Genomic DNA, 15,586 nt, shown 5'->3' with positions numbered 1-15,586 from the left:
TGAGACAAGAAAACGTTAATAAAACTATAACGAAATTGACACAGCACAAATAAACATTAAAGAAAATTTGATTGGTTGGTTATAAGTATGCCATAATTATATATTCGTATTTATAAATTAAAATGCTAAATTATGTTAATTAGCATAAAACAAGCAAAATGACAAACCTATTATTGTAGAGGACGTTATGTGCTTAGTGAGTAACCGTGAAATTTGACTATGTTGGTTTGACGAACAAATAGTAAAAACGTATTCTATGCATCACGTATCAGGGTTGAGATAGAACACCACAATGATCATGTTATACACGATAGCTTACTTAACTAAATTTATTGATTTGGTCAGCAAAAAATAGGCACTAACAATTTCTAAGATGTGATCTTCGATCACAAGAACTAGTCTATTTTTTGCAATAATAGACGTATATTTACAGCATAAAGCAGCAACGTTAGATAAATGCACAAAAGTTAAAAATTAAATGACAGTTCAGTCATAGTTGTACTAGGCAAGCAAAACGTTCCCGAGAAACCCTCAAGTTAGTTACTTTGATTACGGTTCAATCAGTTCCGAAACGTTTAAAAACTTGCTAGACTCTCCAGGGAAACACTACAATAAAAATCTGGGAGAAAGCTACATTGAAAATAATTTCTGAAGATTTTCTATATATAATGCAGTATTCGTTGATCAAAAAGTGGAAACAATTCGATATTATTCGAAAGGAACATAAGACTTTCCATAGCTTTTCTGTAAAAACGGCAATAATTCGATATCACAACCAACTTATAACCTTACCATATTGGTAGAAAAGAGAAGGGTTATTTCATTTATTTATTTAAACACATAAACATTGGTACAAGGAGGCACCAAATACATATGCGCCACATAAACCATTCGACTTGTGTGGGGGTGGGATACTGCTCGGATACCCAAACTGAAGAAGGTGGTCTTATTAGGGGGCCACTCCCCTAGCCTTCGACCTGAAGGTCCAATCCACAAGGCAGTGGAGAAACGTAAGAAGATGCAGTCATATGGTAATCGGTCACCAACAAGTGGTTCATACGCCATTTATCCCCTTAAAATCCTGGAGGCCATGTACACCATTGGTTTGGAGTCAGGATTTTCTAACTATCCTAAATGGGTTCTCGGTATCCACCGACCCGGTTAAAGCACCGGACATTCACTTTCTGTCCTCTCAATCTTGTAAGTAACAGTAATGCCGCGAGAAGGCGGTAAGACTCCCCTGGCAGTGGTTGTATGCACGCGGCCATATGAGAGCATTTCGAGAGGGAGAAGTGACTCCTCACTCTCGACCATACCAGAGCATTCGGGGGCCAAAACAATTGTTAGGTTCTATGATAATCATTATTGAGAATAGTACTAAGAGCTATTTACAAAATGTAAAAATTATCTGAACACTAAGAAAAGCTTACATACGGATAGTTATTGCGTGTACCAAAGACCAGACAAATAACCACTAAAAAATATGACCGGATAATTATCAGCTTTAGGCACCACTGAGCATGAAAGTGAATGATAATTTCTGGTATCCTGAGTAGAATTAAAGGGTATCATCATGATGACAATGCAAATGTTAACATAGAGAATCATCTCAAATACTTATAGATGTAGCATGTACCCTTGTATTACTTGAGGGAAAATCCTGTAACCTGAACGTACACCCCCAACGTTTCCAATTCTCACTTTACCATTTATTTGGCAGAAATGATCAAATATGACACCACATTATTTATCATTTTACTGGTCCAAGTTTGTCAATTCGTATGAGATGTATGAAAAACATTATGTTCAGAGAACTTGAATGTTATAATCCTGAAAATCATTGTTATACTCCTTTGAAAATATGCGATTGTATTTTGGCTACAACCAACGATCAGGACCCCCTAGAACGATTTCATATTTCAATCCTAAACGAAGGATGTAGATATATGGTCTGACCAAACAATATTAATAATAGCAGGTCAATCATTTAAAAAATAAACTTTCCGCACACATGTTTTTAAAATCTTACTGAATACAAATGGTTTTTCAATGAATATTGTTTAACGTCAAAACTTGAAGTTTTAATTATACTTCACCCTCTTTTGATCCTTATATGTTTCTTTTGAAGTTATCATGTTTAGGATCTATGATTCTCTTTATTAGTGAGTACCCGGTAGTAATATTTTTTAAGCACCATCAGTATGCTCCCGACAAATACGACGAGTATTACTATGACATTCTCTGCATTCATGATTCACAGACCTATTGAATATTTGCACGGTGATTGATACTAGGTAAGAACCAATAATTTAGTAAGAATTTGACCCTAATTTTCGGTCAGCTAGATAAGTAGCAGGATAAACATTTAGTCAGTGTCATAGAACTACTGAAAACGAGCAAGAATAATCGGAATGCTCTTTCTTGAATAATGGTCAAAATTAACTGAGCCTAGCACAAATGTGCGTTAGCTCAAGCTTTTATGAAGAGATGAAATTAATAGAGGTAATTAACTATCGTATTATCAATTACAGGTAGTCTGTACCTACCAATACTCAGTCTAACAGTCTATGACTACATAGACTAATGCGAGTCTTGGGTTCTTAACTCAGTTTTCTCCTAACGGATCCCAACTCTAGATGTTGGGCACCGTAGTAGGGGGTAGTTTGGGATACGTAGCACACTTCTCACGCGCCTCAGTCTCAACAACCGATCTGTCATGTTATCTAGGACCCTACATTAAACCTCTAGATTGCTTCACTATGCGCAAGTAATGCTTTGGAGATGCTTATAGAAGTCAAGTGAGCTTCCTAAATTCTTGTCGCAATCTCGATAGACACTATCCCATCTAGGTTGACACATTTAACCACCTTGACCGTTATCATTGATCTCGATGTAGACGAAGACCAGTCCTCAAGCAAGCTTGTGTTTAGAGGGAGAGCGGCAACATCCCAAACAAGCTTAGCACAGTTGTTCAAGATCAAAAGACAGTATTTGGTCACCATCTCCATCGAACAGAATTATGCTTTTTGGGTATTCCGAGATAGTAAAATGAACTTGTAAAGGTATATCTGCAACGAATTCAAGTAAAAATAAAGTAGGTATTCTTGATTAACAGCATTAGAGTATGACAACAATGATGAAAGTTGCCCAAAAATTCCTACACAGAATGTTTACGTACTTCGTGATGCACCATTTAATAACAAGCACTGCCATGAGACCCCTCGATCGACTGAGTCAGTCGTAATCTACATTAAACTCCGAAATCGAAACTGAGCAAAATACAGTAACGTGTATATATATATATATATATATATATATATATATATATAATGAAATTCCAAGCGAAAAATCCATCCAACTATCATACAGCTGATATTTCGTAAGGCCGCAATTGATCTTAACTCAAACTAAATTTTAATTGAAAAGAATATTCAATTATGTTCAGAAACATCGACCAAAATAGTAAAATGACTATTCCTGGCGGTAATTACGTTAGTCATACTTTACGTTTTTTCGAGATAAACAAACAAGAACAAATAGTTTTCCATGATACTCATAAGCCTTTCAAATAAAAATACGTTCGAAGATGACAAATGATCTTGAGTTTAAGAATTCCAAAAAGTTGAAGATACACCAGTTGTCGTATTGACAGTTTCTGCTTGTGCACATCGTCAAGATGTACAGTCCAATCAACATTGTCGCATAAAACCATAACACTAATAATTATATGTTAAAACAATCTTGACGTACATATTTCAAGATCAAAAAGCGAAATAGCGGCTGCGAAAGCAGAGAATGAAAACGTGAATAAACCAAAAGAACATGTCAGACTAGTTAAATACAGCGAAAAAAAATGACCAACACGAAGATGCTTCCGCAAAATGGAATGTATTCTGAAAAGCTAAACAAACAATCACAGACGATTAATTATCATTGCCAAATAAAGATTATATTTGCAAGTTGTGAACAGAAGTAGAGTTGCGTTAATTAAGCGGTAAACCGTAATTTCTTAGAAGTAGATAGTATAAGAGAATCTGTACTAAGTGTATGAAAACTAAGTAGCATACCATACAAGCGAGATACTAATTTTATCTAAAGATAATACAATCGTTATCTTCAAATCTGTACAGATAGCATATTCAGGTCTTTATCAAAATCCTTGTACGACTGTGCCGGAAAGAGATATTAAAGACAATGGAAAACAAACATTGAAATCATAAACCGACCAATGTTAGACCACCATCGAAAACCTGGGAGCATTAGACGACTATTTCGCCCTAATATGAAACTTCTTAACAGTGCAAATCCACGACCCCACACACAGGATCCGAACCTAGGGCCTTCGGTCTCGTGGGAGTACTTAACCTCTAGACCAATAAGCCAGCATTCAACGGTTTTGATGTTCAGCTTCAACCAAAAACATCAGAGTGAAAACAGTCTGGTATAATACCAAATGAAAAGAATATACATATACGTCCGGTATTTTCAGTATTGGTATTATTTCAGACTAAAGAAAGCACAACTGTCGAATATCGCATCACATTTCACGATGATGAAGGACATTAGCCCAGAAAATAGTACAACTAAAAAGCAGATAAGCATAAATGATATACCAAAAAAAAGTAAGATATTTCTATTTCATTTTTACTAAATAGCCTTACATAACACTTGGCAATGAAAAAAGTACTTCAAACCTATACATAAACAAAATGGATAATAACAGAAAATTCTGAACCCAAAACAAGAAATAATGTAACCAGTAAAGCGAATTATTAATGTAAATATCAAATTCAACGGACTTACGCGAGTCTCAAATCTCATTAGGCTTACCTATTAAAATTGAATTATCTAAGTTACTTAATATTATTTGAACTTCAAAAGTTAGTTATGATTGCGGCATTATTGGACCTGATGAATCTAAGAGTGCAAATCGAAATCAATCACAAAGACACGAGAAGTCGAATAATGTACTTCTCAGATATTCATTGGTGACAAAGTAGTCGCGTTTACATATCAAGACCCAAAGTACTTAAACCAATTATCGATCTGGCTAAACCTTGATGAACGTGTTTATCCATTACCTAAATATCGCTTGGCTGCTACTAATATATTCACATTGTCTTTAACAATCTTATCAACCCGTAAAAATTTTAGAAATTTAACCCGTATTTAATCATGGACGGAGTGACTCCGTTTACCTAATAATATTCCATATACCATATATATTAGGCTGTCTCTTGAAACCTCAGTTTACAATGGAGAGAGCATTGGATAATAAACATAGGACACATTAAGTAACCTTAAAAGGTACTTCTACATGGTAATTGAGTTAAGTTCGCTCCTAAGTTGTTATTTATAGCATTAAAAGACAGATCACTGTCAGTTAGAAGGACTACAAACTTGCTGTCAAGACACATATTCTTTACATTTCCTTATTATTTTAATGTCGAACTGATATCTAATTTTGCCGAAGTATTAGTAAAACTCCATCCTTCTGAAAAACTGAGTATACTGCTCATAGGAGTCGTAACAAACACCTTGTTACCGACAGCGACTCACAATCACACTCTAAATTTGCAATGTTAAATCCTGCATGACACTACAACACCACCGTGTTTTTTTGAATCTTATGTGTTACCAAATTCTTGTTTCGAGCTTCCTACCGGTAAGAATGTCTTTAAAAATGAGAGAAATGGATTGACAATGTCAAAGTAAGGAACATTGTACAATGCATCAGCTCGAAACCTAACAATTAAAAGCAATTTACAAGATGAACAGGAACTAATATCTAACTAACGCAACTCGGAGGTAATTTCCGAACCTGGTGGGAAATATCTTGAATTTAGGGTACTAATTCTACAGAAATAAACTGTTGATTAAAGAAAGTCGCAACATTTTAGCGCATCAAAAGAGTATCCACAATCCACGGTGAAAAAAGTGTGTGTAGTCATATTTTGAAGGAACTAATGTTGGTAATGCATCATTCGTCTAATAACTTAGCACTACATAAGACATGTAATTATGTGCAAATGAAACAAACTTATCTACATAATCGGTCGATCAAGGAAATCCATGCAATCTTTTGTAACAGTCTTGAGAAACCATGCGATTTAGGAAGTCAAATGCAACAACTTCGAATTTTGTGAAACATGAAGATTTGATATCTTTCTGGGACACCTAACTTTGTTTATCTTCCCCAAATTTGTAGTATTGTCAGCGTTAAAGATCCTATTAGCTTGGAAATTCCCACAAAAAAACGAAGAATGACTAAGTGAATAACAGCTTAGTATATCTGCTATCAGGTTCTACAGTTACAAATGCATAAGTGCTGTAATACGATGGCTAAAACAAGTTGAATGAACTAGACGTCATACGTTAAAAGAATGAACTAGTACAATGATCGCGGCTTAAATGTCTAAATGTGTCATATGTAAATTTGACAGGTCATAGCAGTATTGCAATTTAGAAGTTTATTTGCATGATCCCATTTCGAAGCCCTACAGCTTATCTTCTTGAGCTGTCAAATTTATGAATGACACACTTCGGACGCAGTCATCGAGAACGACTGCCCTTTATACTAAAAACTTAAACTCCAAATATTCAGACTGGTATTTTCTATATATATATAGGGAAATCCATGAGCGATGCTAGTTTTAAATGTGCTCTTGACTGGTATTATCAAACTCCATCTCGAGTGCTGTTGGAGGTCTGAAGTTACCAACCTCAAAGACTGGTAGCAAATCACCAAGAACAATATTTTCACAACAATCTTAAACTCGAGTCTTTTTCCGATGTAAACCTAAACAGCTTAAAAGAATTGAGAATGTTCTTTTAAATGTTTTACTCGTAGTATTGCGATTCTCCTAAATTTAATTCCTGACCTCTCTTTCTCAATACGTGGACCAAAAACATGTCTGAAATAACTGTTGAAATCCATAGTAGACTGTATGTACAAAAACCCTTCACTCAACCATTCCAACAGTAGTCACTCCCAGTGTAGAAATTAGCTACAAACCACTTTTGAAAATCAACACTCGTTTCGGCCCAAAACACGCAACCAGTAGGTCATATTTGTTTACTTCTGTACCATTATAGAACTATGTTTCTTGAGAAACCTTAGATACTAACATGAAGTGGAAAATCAAAATTCAGAACAATTCACAAACGAAATTACTATTGACTAATGAGAACGAACTCGCATTCCCATACACATCTCTAGCAGTGACATTCTCACAGCACTGATTGGTTAAATAATGTCGAATAGGGTAATCTTTAGTGATTTTTAGAACATGTGGTCGGGATTTTAAACCACAAATGTAATTATTGACAATCATAGCCAAACAACTAAAGTATTTTACCACATTTAGATAGTTCTATGAGAATTAAATACCACCAACAATTTGATTGCAATTTTTACGGACTCAGACTGCTCGGATATATGCTTGTGTAGATAACTTTCCCTTATTTTACTTTACGAATGAGCCATGAGCAGATTATAGAAACTTGATAGTATTTGCGAACACTATGTTTAAATTACTTAGTGTCAGTCGCATAGTATAATGCGAAGCACATAAACCAGTGAGTGAATTTATAAACCTTCAGTGACTAAAGTGATTAAGATATGTCACCATGTCTAGTGTGCTCTCCTAATTGAAGTATGATGATCAAAGACATGGCACTAATTCGTAAAGCTACCGACTACTAGGAAGTGAAATAAAGCTCGGTCGACACTCCTACAAAGTGTATTGGTTTGATCCATGAAACATTGCAGTCTAATCTGTACATTCAAGTCTCAAAATTGAAACTGTATCGACTAATTAACGGTTAGTAACTCAGATACCAGGACAAACAGTACCACAAACCAAAAGTCCCATAATTTTGCTAATGCTTCTAAAAAAGAGTCAAGAATAAGGTGGATCAGAGAAACCTTAATAGGCATTAAATTAGAAGTAACACAATGGACAAATGCTTGGGATTGGAGAAAATCATATCGAGCGATATACATTCGCGGATTTACCAAAATAGAAGCAACATGAAGTGAAAATGATCTTAGGTTGATACCTGAGAGGAACCTTTCATACACTACCAAACCAAGAGCAGTATATAGCTGGATCATATAGACGATTGGGTACAATGCACTAGTTTGACTAGAAAACAAAGATTTCAGTAGCGTACATAAATCATCATTCATGTTCTGTTTAACCTTGAAAGATGCTTTTTAATTGATGAGATGTGAGTTGAATTTGAATATCATTACGAAGTCGGATACAATCTGAGGTACCTGACACATAAGAGAAGTAATACAGTACCCGAACACAATCGACCATTTTAACGAAAATATTCGATACCGTGAAAGTAACTTACACAGATGCTAAAATAAAAGTATGATTTTGCCATATTCCATAGGTTCATATCACCTAAAACAGTCAATATATTGCACACTATTTGCTACAAAATAAAAATCAAAAACCGTAAAACTACTGATAACGCTTTCTTGGTTTCAATGAAAGCTACATTTTTATTCGTACTGCTTTAGTACGAATGCGGAAAAGAAAACAATACTGTTAGAGGTTGCCGAATAAGAAAAACGACAGCCTCTTAAGAAAGATTTTTAGCTCGATAGATTAATTTGGAAACATAAGGATATGGTGAACATTGTTATTTAATAACCTCCGTGAAAGTTTGGAGCCCATCCAGAACCCCAGTTAGGTGTGGCTGGTATGTCAGTAGCAGTAGGGAGTGGCGCAGCATATGAGTAGGGATTTGAAACAAAACCTGACCATGGCTGTACATACTGGGCAACATTTGTCGAGGGCCCATTCAATTGGTTCATGGTACCTCGAGGTCTAATACCTGGTAGAGATATATCATTGCTGGGATTTACTAAACTGGCGTGAGATGAAGATGGATCCATGAGCGTCGGCCGTTTAGGATTTTGACCAGCGGAATGCTGAGCAAATGAACCATTGGCTGACAAAATGTCAGGAACTGATGGATTCCAATGAGTTTGGACCTGATTTTTGTCGGTACCCCACTGATTAGTGGGCCACTGTTGACCACTTGCTTCAGTTACTGTATTTGAATTTTGAATGACAGGAATTGGTGCAGTTAATATAGAACTAACTTTCTCTGTGCTGACATGCCTATCCCATTTCCCTGTCTCATTTACTGTGAGATTTACACAGCTAGGCACACTAGTCTTCGAAAAGCTAGCTTTAATCTGAGAGTCATTTACAGGAATAGGTTGTGGTAGTCCTCCATAATTTGTCTGACTACTAAGAGTGGGTTTGCGACCACTAATGGACTGGTCGCTAGTAGCGGATTTGAACGTTGTGAGATACTGGCTAGTTGGCAAGTGAGGATTTTCGGCAGCTGAATTAATTTTATTCATAGCAGATGAACCATTTTGATATGAAATTCCAGAGTTGACAATTCTAATATCTTGTGTTGGGAAGCTTGAAGATGAATTCCCAAAGCCAGTGATACGACCAGGTGGCTTTTGTTGGAAGGCTGGTGGATCTATAGAAGATAAGGTTGTTTCGAATTTACGATTCGTTAAAAAAGCATCTACAGATTAAATCTGCATCGGCTTCCGGTGCAGACCATTGAAAAACTACAAATTACACGACAATCGGCTAAAATTATAGAACTTTAGTACGCTTTTATTTTTCAATCGAACTAATGCTAATTTTCCATACTTTTGGCTTTTTGACAGACAAGAAACTGCACAAATCTAAATGATCAGATCTCTGTTAAGTTCTTCACCATGTACACTGTGTAGCAAAAGCAAAAAAACTGAGTTACTGAAGTGTACTGATTGGTAAAAGCAAACGCATTAATTGTTAGATAGCCTGAGGATTTTGGACACTACATTACCACTAAAGTAATGGCAAATTAACTGTTAGCTCCTTAGGGCAAAAGGCAGTTCGTCAATGGTTTCTGGGTGTACAGAGCATTCTTTCATTGAGCTGGTATTTCCAACAACAACCCGGATTTTAGGTTAATACAAATGTACTCGTTTCTTATCATGATAATCAGGAACAAGTACAAGAGAACCATTCGACTAGAAACAACCATATAACAAAAATCAAAGACCAAATTAGTTAACAAAAATACAAACGGTAAAAATTAAATACAAACGCGACATTAGCTTATTAAACTACACCCAGTAAGAAACACAACTGCCACCCAGATCAGTATGACACGTAAGTCTGAGTCACCTTAACAAAAAACCAGTGACTCATCCAATACATAAGTACTGAAGAAGGAGCGTAAATAACTTCAAAACAGATGCTAGGGAAACTTACAACGTTGCTAATATCATGAAGCATCCATATTGTGCCGCTTACTGCGTTAACTTATAGAGAAATCAAGATACCTAATAAAAGAAACAGGCTATCAGTACAAATATGCATCCTGTGAGTCAGCCCGCAACACTCAAGTTGGTGGAGCATTTCTATAGGCTTTTGCCCACAACTATGTGGTGTAACAGTTTAATGACTGACTGAGATCTAAACTATAATGACTAGCGATGAGCAATCAGTCAAGTAACTCAAGTGGATGCACCAATTGTCTGGATTTTTGTGGTTCTATTGACTAATTTTGAACAGCAAATAATCTACTAGTGACACGAAAATGCGGCGAAACTTACTTTTTTTGAGCGTGCTAGACTTTCGGAGATAATTGGACATTCCAGCCAGCTGGACGAGCTCTGCACTTATCTCTTGATTGGCTTCATCCAGTATGTCAATCAGATCACGAGCCTGTCTTACGTTCTTATGTGTGAAAAAAGTGAATGCGGTTCCCGTTTTATCACTACGCGCAGTCCGTCCTATGCGATGAATGTAATCTTCGGTTTGGTTTGGAAAATCAAAGTTTACTACGTACTCTATATTGTCAATATCTATAGCAGAAAAAAAAGTTGATTAAGTCATCTGATTTAGATACAACTTAAAAGCTTAGTTAGATTAGTACTAAACTTACCAAGACCACGAGAAGCGACATCTGTAGCTACCAATATATTCATCCTTCCGCTTTTAAAATCTATGGACATAATATCACATAATGAATTCACCTACTTGCAAGAGTGAGCTCCCTATCTCTTTGCTGCTTTCCACCGTGCATCGCTTCTACATAAAATCCACGACGCCTAAGTGAATTTGTCAGCTGGTCCGTCCGCCTTTTCGTCTCAACGAATACTAGTGTACGTGCTCGTCCAAAGCTCGTCAAAAGTTCAATCAGACGCTGTTCTTTACTCCAATCGTCCATTATCTCAACTATTTGTGTGATGTTTGGGTTGGCGTGAAGCGACACAGACCCTATATTTACTTGAATATAGTCAGTGAGGAATTCTCTGGCTAATGTTTGCACCTCTCTTGGCCATGTTGCAGACCACATGAGGGTTTGGCGATCAGGACGTGTGTGGCCTATAATCTTACGAATCTGAGGCTCAAATCCCATATCCAACATCCTGTCTGCCTCGTCTAGTACCAAGTAAGTTACTCTAGACAAGAGATTTCTAAAGAGGGTTAGGACTTTTAACCTTGACATACCTTTGAACCCGAATGAAGTCAATGAGCCGGCCGGGAGTTGCAATACAGATCTCACCACCTTTTTGCATTTCACGAAGCTGAGTGCCTTTTGCAGAGCCACCATAAAAACACATTGCACGTAAGCTTGCGGCGTCCGCAAATTCTTTTGCTACGACAAGAACTTGTTGTGCGAGTTCCCGAGTGGGGACAAGAATTAAACATATTGGACCTTCATTGCGTAACAATCGCGGTTGTGCCATTATATGAATGACAGCTGGGAGCAGAAATGACGCTGTCTTTCCCGAGCCTGTCTGAGCAATTCCAACCACATCACGACCAGAAAGCGCCATAGGCCATCCTTGAGACTGGATAGGAGTGGGAAGCTGCCATCCATTCTTGGCAATTACACTAAGTATGTAGTCAGGAACATTCAATTCATTGAACGATAGTACGGGACGGGGGACATCTCTCCCAGAAAGTGACATCTTATACTTTTTACGGAATGCCTCTACCTCTGCCTCGGATCTAGAAGCTGACAACGGGTGTTCTTGGTAAAATTTCTTTTCAAACTTCGGAAGTTCTGCCGATTTCCAGTCAGGTGCAGCAAAATCCATGTCCATCTCTAATTTCCCACGTTTGGGATTCTGACTAAATGACGACCATCTAGATACACTGAAAACTATAAAAAGAATAGAAACCCTACCTTCTAACAGGAGAACGTGAACTATGGAACCTGCTAACACCTCTTGACATAATTTTAAATGGCGACGCCAATGGAGACAAGGCGCTTTAAACAATAGTGCTTGTCATCGGCTAACAAAGTTGTGGAACAGAGTTCATGCAATCTTATCTTTTCGATTACAAAATACGCTCTATTATGATTTTTTTATCGTCATCGCTAATTCAGAGGAACCAGTCATACCGTGATACCTCTCCGTATCCTCTCAGAGCTTCATCTTCAGTAATAAGGATAGGAGAGTTATAGACCTATAATAATCTTTGAAGTTTTTAACATTGTGGAGGTCTAATCTGGTGTCAATATATCAATAGTAAGTGCTGTCATGTGTTCTGGTAGAGAATTCCAGTAATTCACTACTCGGTGAGAGAAACGAAACTCCAGATGTAGACGATTTGATCTCGGTTTTTGAACCCTCTTGAAATGTCCTCTCAAATGATCAGTCCCAGATGGTAGGGAAAGATAAGACATATTATTACCAAGGTCATCGTTCAGTATATGATAAGCCAATATTAGATCGCTCCCTATTCTACGGTAAGACAACGGAAATGAGGTGTCTCAATCTGTCTTCATTAGACAGGTCAGAGAGGTCTTTTACCATTTTAGTCCCTTGTCGTCGGATTCCTCCCAGTATATCCGCCTGATATTAGAAACAAGGACCAGCCGCTTGAATCCCTTATTCCAGATGCGATCTCACGAAAGTCGAGTATAATAATCTAAACATTCCTTGGTCCAAGTACTGAAAAGACCTACGAATAACCTATAATACCCTATAGCCTTTTGCAGCAGCAGACTAACAGTTGCTCGCAGTTTTGAGATAGCTGCTTATTATGACTCCTGAATCTTCATAGTCCATTACTTTGGGCAACACAAATCCACGTACTGGGTAGTGACACGAATCATCATAGTTATTTAATCGTATCACCACATTCTTGTTAGAAATCACTTCCAGTAACCATTTGTCTATTCATGCTATCAATGAGATGAGATAATCCTGTATTGCTATTTTATCTGACATGATATGTATGGGTCTCCAAATCTTTATGTCATAGGCAAAGGGTAGAACGGATGACTTTGCTACAGTTGGTAATTGATTTACATAAGGTGAAAAGAGAAAACCAAGGTTTGTACCTTGTGAAACTCCGCTTTTTACAGATTCTCATGTTGATAGAACTCTATTTGCCGATGTTCGTTGTCTCATCACTTAGAAAGTCACTTATCCGGTCTATGACCTTATAACGGATTCCAAAACTTTTTAGTTTTAATTTAAGACCCGAATGAGAAACCTTGTAAGAGACTATACTTGGACCTATGAAAATTACATCCACAAGAATATTTCTATCTTTTAATGCAGCCCAATCTTCTCTTGTAATCTCTAGTCTTACATTAAGTGGATCTGTACTGTTCTAAGGCAGTAGAGACGAACACATTCCAGTGCTTTTTCCTACATCTAAGAAGTTTCTTGACTTGTTTAGTTATCCATGGTGGACTATTATTCGGTCTACGTCGTATCAGGTATGGTGTTAGTGAGGACGCAAGTGAACTAAACTTTCTTTTAAACATAGACCATGCTTCTTCAACCGATGAGATAGTATCTACTGACCAATCTGTCTTATCAGAACACTCGTGAATGGCTCATATTAACATATGAGCCCTACATACATTTGGGCGAGGCTTAACCTGATCGTATATCATGTCACTAGCTCTAAACGTGAATGGCAAAACAGCGTGATCGCTATTCACTAACGCTGGAAGAATATTTAGGTTGGCAACATCTTCAGACGCATGAGTGATTACCGAATCCAACAGATAAGAACCTTGGTTTACACTAAACGTGTGGGTTTGGATACATGCTTTATTAGTGTATGCTGATTACCTTTATCAGGAACCCGCTATCAAAGGAGTCTATAGATCCTACTGTGATAATCTCAGTCCGACTAATATCAGGTACATTAAAATATCCTAATATCAAGCATCTGTTATTTGCACTCCATAACAGAATGTGGTCTGAAACAAAGTCATCAGCTAAGCAAATTGTGTTGCGATAGATGACACCAGGTATAGATGTACAACATCCGATAGTCTGCTCACAGCTGATGATTTCACTATCATAGGATTCTCAAGCAAAGGAGAGGATATTTATATTATTGGCTATGTATGAAAGGACGCCACCTCCTTTCCTACATCTATGTCTATCACTTCTTAGGTGGTGGTATACGCATAATTCTGGATTAGTGTCGAAGTTCCCATCATAGCTACAATGAATCAACTTTGTTCACTAATACTCCTAGTTCATGGAATTAATTTCTCAGACTACGAGCATTTGCAAATAGAACTCCTGGGGGGGGCGACCTATCCACAGAGACCTTGGTAGCATTCGCCTCCAAGACCTGATTATTCGAAAACCCACTAAGTAAAGATTTTCCCCTCCATTTTGTCAACGGGTTTCTAGTTCAGCTAGTGATGGTTTCTTTTTTATTCTATCTTCTAGAGACATGTCAGGTCTTACTGGAATGTCGGTATTGTCGTGACTACGAACGCTACCTAACAGAAGATCGCGTTGTTTCTTCGACCCTAGCATTACCTTACGGAATCAATATATTCGAGGTTCAACACTGTTGTTGGTCCTCTTACCTATTCTAGAGTTATACGGTAATATGTTACAAATGAATTCCCTGAACTTTTACAAATCACGAACGTGTCTAAATTTGGGGTCAGAACCGTTTGACTGTAGCGAACTACTCACAATAATATTTATTGACATTGAATTCTTCTCAGCCATACCAGGGTATTGTTCTGTCTTACTGTCAGACTTCGGTGGTGTATTTTAAGACACTAATCAGGGTTCTTAGTGCGTTGTTGGTGTCGAAACCTCAGATAGAGGTCTCATATCCCTTCCTATGCACGGCGAATGAGGTATGTGTCCAGTAGACGTATGGACGCTACAGAAATGTCGGTAAACATCTATTATATCCGTTTCCTCTTCATTAACAAATTCTTTCAGCAGCATTTTGAGAGTCCGACTGCTTTACTTGAGAAATGCATTGCCTTCTGGATGGTAGGCAGTGGTTTTCGTTTTGCGAATTTCCAACGCTTGACATAATTCTTTATAAGTTTCCTTTTAAGGTCGACACCTCTTTACAAATGTAGCTAAATTGAGGCACTCCAACGAGCCACTCAAACTTCAAACACCACTTTGGGTACAGTTTGAGCAAGCGTATTTTCTAAAAGAATCGTCTAACACCACTTCGTAAAGTGATCAATCATGGCTCAAATATGCTTATTTTCCCTGTTCGTTTCCCATAATTACTCAATTATA

General features: G+C 37.3%; 1 protein-coding gene across 1 annotated transcript; it reads right to left on the bottom strand.

Annotated features, from left to right (window-relative positions):
• Positions 1-8,469: 8,469 nt before the first annotated feature.
• Positions 8,470-12,298, bottom strand: Smp_013790 (DEAD box ATP-dependent RNA helicase, putative). The gene is made up of 6 exons (XM_018791560.1): positions 12,235-12,298; positions 11,553-12,203; positions 11,079-11,518; positions 10,984-11,043; positions 10,652-10,903; positions 8,470-9,519 (listed from the first exon to the last, which is right to left on the bottom strand). The coding sequence occupies exons 1-6, from the start codon at positions 12,282-12,284 to the stop codon at positions 8,663-8,665; spliced, it is 2,310 nt and encodes a 769-aa protein (XP_018645270.1). The 5' UTR covers positions 12,285-12,298; the 3' UTR covers positions 8,470-8,662.
• Positions 12,299-15,586: the final 3,288 nt, after the last annotated feature.

The sequence above is a fragment of the Schistosoma mansoni genome (genome assembly GCF_000237925.1).
Source record: "Schistosoma mansoni, WGS project CABG00000000 data, chromosome 2 unplaced supercontig 0120, strain Puerto Rico, whole genome shotgun sequence".
Taxonomy (NCBI): Eukaryota; Metazoa; Platyhelminthes; class Trematoda; order Strigeidida; family Schistosomatidae; genus Schistosoma; species Schistosoma mansoni.
This window is presented reverse-complemented; position numbering and strand designations above follow the sequence as displayed.